This window comes from Tachysurus fulvidraco, chromosome 2 (genome assembly GCF_022655615.1).
Source record: "Tachysurus fulvidraco isolate hzauxx_2018 chromosome 2, HZAU_PFXX_2.0, whole genome shotgun sequence".
NCBI lineage: Eukaryota > Metazoa > Chordata > Actinopteri > Siluriformes > Bagridae > Tachysurus > Tachysurus fulvidraco.
In genome coordinates, this window is record NC_062519.1 from 17320491 (window position 1) to 17327990 (window position 7500).

General features: G+C 44.4%; 1 protein-coding gene across 13 annotated transcripts in view; it reads left to right on the plus strand.

Annotated features, from left to right (window-relative positions):
* The window catches only part of itpr1b (inositol 1,4,5-trisphosphate receptor, type 1b), an 80098-nt gene that overhangs the window by 48264 nt on the left and 24334 nt on the right, over window positions 1-7500 (plus strand). For 10 of the 13 annotated variants that reach the window (XM_047807016.1, XM_047807022.1, XM_047807040.1 and 7 more), the window contains 3 exons: window positions 906-1013; window positions 1292-1523; window positions 4677-4799. In XM_047807016.1, coding sequence (XP_047662972.1) covers window positions 906-1013; window positions 1292-1523; window positions 4677-4799 — 463 coding nt within the window. The remainder of the gene's footprint in view (window positions 1-905; window positions 1014-1291; window positions 1524-4676; window positions 4800-7500) is intronic. The other 3 variants (XM_047807035.1, XM_047807041.1, XM_047807061.1) reach the window with 1 other exon arrangement.

Consider the following 7500-nt stretch of genomic DNA (forward strand, 5'->3'; position numbering starts at 1 on the left):
CGGTGCCCGGGGAGCAGTTGGGGGGTTCGGTGCCTTGCTCAAGGGCACCCTAGTCATGGTAGTGCCGGCGTGAGACTCGAACCCACAACCTTCGTGTTAGGAGTCAGACTCTCTAACCATTAGGCCATGACCCCCCCCCCCATATCCATGTCCATATACATAAACATAGACTACACGATATTCTAACTACATAACAGTTTCTCAACTAGGTTAAATCGCAAAACCGTCACCGTCACTCTCCAGATTCGAACGAAATTAAAATCTTTCAGCTTCAATCAAACCTCAAAAAGCTGAACCTCCACGAGCGACGAATCCATTCAGCTCTTATAGTATAATATTCGACTCTCCCTTGAGCCTCGAGTCAGCCCTGAGTCACAGTGAATAAATCGGATTCTGTCCATAATGTAACCCTTGAGATCGTAACGTTTACATACGCCACTCGATTCCCTTTAACAGTTTACTAAAAGTCACAGATCTAATCTGTAACTACGACCTGTATAATGCGTCACATCGTCACTCGGGTTTGTTCCGGACGCACATTCGACTCCTCCATCGAGTCTCTTTTCCCAGTAAGCGTTCGTTTCGATATTTTTATTTTTGAGGTCTTATCATCGCACGTAACAATGTCTGTGTTCTGATGCAAATATAGAGGTGAGCTCATTTCCTCTGGGTCTCTTTCTCTCACAACAACGGTCGTGCAGCGTAGAGAGAAAAACAACAAAGATATCGAAACGAACGGCGAATAACAAGCAGATTTGACGTAGAACCAAAACGTTCTGAAACAGGATTTAAAAATAAATAAATAAATAAATGAAAAAATTCTGAATTCAGATGACAGAACACGATACCCGACTACACCAGCACTATATTTCACACCTGACTTTTCTTTGTGAAAATACCTACAGCTGGCCAGACACAACAAGGAGCTGCAGGCCATGCTGAAATCAGGAGGAACATACGGCGAGGGCGACGAAGCTCTGGAGTACTATGCCAAACACACGGCTCAAATAGAGGTCTGTACATCCTGTTGCTGTCGGCAGACATTTTGGATCTCCTTTCCTCATAGTCTACAGCCTGAAAGACACCACGACTGTTGTGTAATATGATCGCATACCGGTGTATTGGAAGAAAACCGGTGCGAGGACGGACGGACGGAGGGACGGACGGCTGTTCGCGGACGCTTTATTCCTGCTTAGTCCTGCTTAGCTTTATACTTAGGACTACAGTTTAGTACAGTATTTTTAGTGCACGTGATTGTAAGGGCTGAGTGTAACCTGTGGTTGTTGCCCAGATCGTGCGCCTGGACCGCACCATGGAGCAGATCGTCTTCCCCGTGCCCAACATCTGCGAGTTCCTCACGCAGGAGTCTAAGCTGCGTGTGTATTACACCACAGAGCGCGACGAACAGGGCAGCAAAATCAACGACTTCTTCCTGCGCTCTGAAGACCTCTTCAACGAGATGAACTGGCAGAAGAAACTCCGAGGTACTCAAGAGACCTCTGGTAGCGCAGACTCCGTGCCCTGTGCGTGGCCCCTCTCACTTCCTCTTTGTCCTATATAAGGTGACTCACACACACTCTCCCTCTCCGGGTGTAGCTCGGGTTTGCGTTTTCATCACGCAAAAACCCCGACCTCATTACACCAAGGGAGCGTGAAGAGGGTGTGTAAAGCAGATAAAGTACAAATTTAAGTTATTTCACGTTAAGGCATGAGCATGAGGCATAAGCGCAATAGAGTTAGAGAGCGTACGTGCGAGAGAGAGAGAGGGACAGGGAGCTGAATCATCAGGATCTCATTAGGAGGAGGGATGGAGAGAGGGAGAAGTTCTCAAGTAGGAGGAAGGGGTTGTTAGAAGGTCAGGTGTGCGGCGAGGATGACAAAGCATGTAGGAGGTGAAGAATAGCGCCGTGAATCTGTATGGGAGGATGAGATGAGATAGAGAGAGAGATACGTACTGTACCTCGGGAGAAACGATCTCTTCTGTTAATAAAATTATGATAGAAAGATATGAAATGAAGCGGGAAAACCCACCCCACAAACGCAAGGAATAATTTTCGTAGCAGGTTTGAGATCGTTTGTATAAGATTAATAATCCACAGTCAGTGGAATGAGAGCAGCGTGTAACGTTGTATACCCGTAGGCTCGGGTTAGTTAAGTGGTGTCAGGGTGGGAAAGAGGAAAAAAAAAAAAACATAATAAATTAGTAAGTGTTAAACTCGCCTCTTCCTCAGTGGGAGTATGTTAATCATCTCTCATCACACAACAGCAGCTTCTTATCGGTGTAAAACCTCAAAACCAGAAGTCTCATCTGTTAGCACTAAGGGTGTGAAGGTGCAGAGCCATAACGTGACGCTCGTCCATACCGTTATAACAGAGCGCTGAGAAACGCTTCGTGCTTTTGGAGTCGGTCGTTCTGTTCAGATCTGTTTCGGGGTATTAATGACCCTTTTTATACACCCTGTGTGTGTAAAAAAAAAACAACCCAAAAAAACACACACACACATACACACACACATACACACACATACATACACACACACACACATACACACACACATACATACACACACACACAGACACACACATACATACACATACACACACACAGACACACATACACGTACACACACACATACACACACATACACACACACATACATACACACACACATACATACACACACACACACATACACACACACATACATACACATACACACAGACACACACACGTACACACACACATACACACACACACATACACATACACACACATACACATACATACACACACACATACACACACACACATACATACACATACACACAGACACACAAACACATACACAAATAGACACACACACACAGACATACATACACAAACAAACACACACACACACACAATAAAAAATCAGACCTTACCGGCTAATTAGTGCAATTTCACAAGCACCATTCTGTCTGATTTTTTTTATTTATTTATTGATTTATTTTTGCTTTATAACCTTTACTGAAAAGGTTTAGAGACTTCGAACAAATTGTTTCTTTTCAAAGGGACACATACACACACACACACACACACACACACACACACACACACACACACACACACACATATATATATATATGGAGGACTAACTAAAGATAAAGCTCCGTGGATCATATTAAGCTTAAACAGGTTGCACCGCGAGGTCAGCAGTTCGATCGGGTTTGCAAATTCTTCTGAGCAGATCTGAATAGAAACCGTGGTGGTTTCCATGGAAACCAGCCCATGCATGGCCTTAAACATTAATAATGTTCCACTGCCTCTTTATCAGGGGCTTGTAAGTTTTTAATTAGCAGCTTCACTTCTCTTCGTGTGTGTTATTTCTGGTCAAAAGAGGATGTTTAGGACATTTTAGAATCTGTCTTTGACTGAACGAACCGATCGGTGAGAATGAGACAGGGAACGTTAGATACCCACAGAGATACAATCGCTCCCTAAGCTCCATCAGACATCCTGAACAGAAGACGTTTCTCTAACTGGCACTACAACAGACTGCCACCTAAACTTGCCTGTGTATGAGTTTGTCTGTTCTGGAGAATGTGATCTGTAAAACAATTTGGTAAAATAAAATGTCCTTTTACATCTCAGACGCTTAGACAGAAGCTGCACAGGGTTCAATAATAATCACAATGTGTGCGTGTGACTGTAACCTTCTGATGTATTTAGTAGCATAGAAGTGTGTGTGTTTGTGTGTATTAACTTTGTGATTATGTGTGTATGCTCTCTCTCTCTCTCTCTCTCTCTCTCTCTCTCTCTCTCTCTCTCTCTGTCTCTGTGTCTCTCTGTCTCTCTTTCTCTCTCTCTCCTATCTCTCTTTCTCTCTCTCTCTCTCTCTCTCTCTCTCTCTCTCTCTCTCTCTCTCTCTCTGTCTCTCTCTCTCTGTCTCTGTGTCTCTCTGTCTCTCTTTCTCTCTCTCTCCTATCTCTCTTTCTCTCTCTCTCTCTCTCTCTCTCTCTCTCTCTCTCTCTCTCTCTCTCTCCTGTCTCTCTCTCTCTCTCATTTCTCTGTCTCTGTCTCTCTCTCTCCTGTCTCTCTCTCTCTGTCTCACTCTCTCTCTCTGTCTCACTCTCTCTCTGTCTCACTCTCTCTCTCGCTTCTCTCTCGTATATCTTCTCTGTCGCGCTCCCCAGAGAGAGAGAGGAGGAGAGAGAGGGCAAGAGAGCAAAAAAGAGAGAGAGAGAGAGAGAGAGGGAAAAGAGACAGAGCGAGAGAGAGGAGAGAGAGAGAGAGAGAGAGACAGAGAGGAGAGCGAGAGAGAGAGAGCGCGCGAGACGAGAGCAAAGAAGGGCGAGAGAGAGATGGATGAGAGCAGACGAGAGAGAGAGAGAGCAGAAGGGAGAGAGAAGAGCGCGAGAGAGACAGAGAGAGCGCAGAGTAGATGAGAGCGAGAGCGGGCGGAAGAGCGAGATAAATCGAGGGCGCAATATCGAGAGGCAGAGAGAGAGAGCGAGCTTAGGCTGCGTACGCGAGGGAGCTGAGGAGTATAGATCGAGCGAGAGAGGAGCGAGAGAGATGAGAGAGGGCGTCTCTATGTCTCTCTCTAGAGATCGCGCTCTCTCGCGCTCGCTCTCTCTCGTCGCGCGCTCTCCCCTTCTGTCTCACTCACTCGTTCTCTCCCTCCTGTCATCACTAGCTCAGCCCATTCTGTACTGGTGCTCACGAAACATGTCCTTCTGGAGCAGCATCTCCTTCAACCTGGCTGTCCTCATGAACCTGCTGGTGGCCTTCTTCTACCCATTAGAGGGGGTCCGTGGAGGTGAGACACACTCACACGTGGAAAGTTGTATAAAAATACATCGGCCACACCGCCGAGACTGACATGTGGCCGTACATCCATCTGTAGGACTGACATTTAAAGGAGCACCACACCACACGAAAACTTCACACACGCACGCACGCACACCTGTACTTATATGACTGATAAAAGCCACTGAGTAACATGATGCCACATCAGTAACGTGATGCAAACCGTGTGAAAGATCACAGGTCTATTTAACACACAGACACGAGAGAAGGAAGGAAACTGACGTACAGACATCAGAGCCTAAACACACCGCGTATCCAAGGAGACGTCCTGTAACGTGACGGATAAATGAATAAGCAGAAGCACTGAGCAGATACAACAGGAATAGATAATATTAGCTATAAAATGTTAGCCTGGGGTCTGTTCAGTATCTCACACGTCTCTGTGCCGGGTTTACACACTAAACACTACACACACAGCTGGAGGTGCTTTATAGGGGTCATTAGGCGTAAACCTGCCACTGTGTGTAAACATGCGACACATTCGACACGCAGCAGGTGAAACACACAAGAACCTGACTGGGTTTTTCTCAGACTGGAATCTGGAACCTCACACATGTGATTTGAGGCATGTGTAGAGTCAGAAAGGCAGAACATTAGTTTTCACCCCATAAAGGATTTTTAAACACGCCTGAAAATAATCTGCATTCAACACTCGACCTGTTCACCTAGAGCATTGGTGATAGTACAACTGCACACACACACACACACACATACACACACACACACACACACACACACACACACACACATATACACACGCATACACACACACACACATACACACACACATATATATATACACACACAGACACATACACACACACACACACATATACACACACATATATATATATATATATATATATATATATATATATATATACACACACACATACACACACACATACACACACAGACACACACACATACACACACAGACACACACACACACACATACACAAAGTCTATATAGTGTTTTGTAAGACTCTATAAGACTTCTGCTTTGCATTTCTGTAGAAAATGCTCTATTTACTGCAATATATTTTGCAAGACTGTTTACTAGAAACCTTTGCTTTGGTCAACAAATTGACATCTCGTTTTAAGGCATTGTTTTCTAACGATCTTTACAAAACTCGTTAAACATTCACGATCAAACGAATCTCTGCGGTTAGAACAGAGAGAGATGAGGGTTTGTGTGCCAAGCAATTACTATTTAACAACAAATTTCTCCTCTTTCCGTTTCCTGGCAACAATATTTATATTTGCAACAACAAACAAAGTAAATAAAATATAAATAAAGAACCGCAATAGTAAACAAACTACAAAGGCTGTGGTGACATTTAGTATACTGCTTACTTCTGCTTATCAGGGATTTCAAACACACACACACACACACACACACACACACACACACACACACACACACACACACAGATTTCCTGCTGATAGTCCCGTGTCTGATCCACTATGGTGTAATCCTGTGTGTGCGGCGTAGTTCGTCTGTTATACTGATAGTTGCATCACCCTTCAATCTGATTAATTTATATTTATTGTTCAAACTTCTCGTGTGTGTGTGTGTGTGTGTGTGTGTAAAGTGTCAGCTAACGTTTGAACCTGAGCTTTTGGCCTTGAAGTCGCGACCCTGCATCCAGGCCTTTTAGCTCCAAGTTAGATCAGTTATCATCATAGTCTAAATATCTACAGACCGTCTCTCTAAGCTGAAAACACACACACACACATACACACACACACACACAAACACACACAGTGTGTTGTTAACTGAGTGATTTATCCTGGACAGGGTGTCACAATGTCACACGGTGCACCAGGTCATTCGAGGCCTCGTTTACGATTAGATATATTTATCTGTAGCGATAAAACATGTGATTTACAGCGTTTTCTTTTTTTTTAAACTCTTTCCATCGCTCTTTTTCACATCTAGTTTTAGAATTGTTTCCATCTCAGCCAAGCGTAAAATGTTCTTTAAGTTTGTATTCTGTTTTTTTTTCCCCTCCACATTTTAACGTTTTGCATGAAAGAGCGAGGGGTCCGTAGACCTTCCCGGAAAAACTATTTAACCGTTCTTCGTTTTACCGCAGTGACGTTCCCAATTTCCGTCTTTCTTTTAATCCCTGCTTTATCTTCAGTTGTTTTCTTTCTTTCGCTCTCAGTGCGTGTGTGTGTGTGTGTGTGTGTGTGTGTGTGTGTGTGTGTGTGTGTGTGTGTGTGTGTGTGTGTGTGTGTGTGTGAGAGAGAGAGAGATGAGTTCTGCCATTGTTGCAGTTGCAGTGTTAAAGTGAAAAGCCTGGCTTTGAGAGCTATAAACTGTGTATTGTTCAGTCCTGGGTCAGGCGGCGAGCTCTCTTTTGTTAAAGCTTCCTCGTCGACTCGAGCCTTTCAGCCATGTTGCCTTTTACGTGGCGCTTCTGTAGCCAGATTTCTGCACACAGCTAACGGCAAACCAGTCACCACGACTCACTGGTTCAGTTCAGGTCACCTTGAGCGAAAAGCAGATCCGACGAAGAACAGCCTCCTTTTCATAATAATCTAGTAAATCTTTAACACGTATAAAAGCAGGTTGTGTTGTAATATAAGGCCCCGGTGTATCTGGAGCTCCATCGTTCAGTCTCCTCGTCATATTAGTGCCCTGG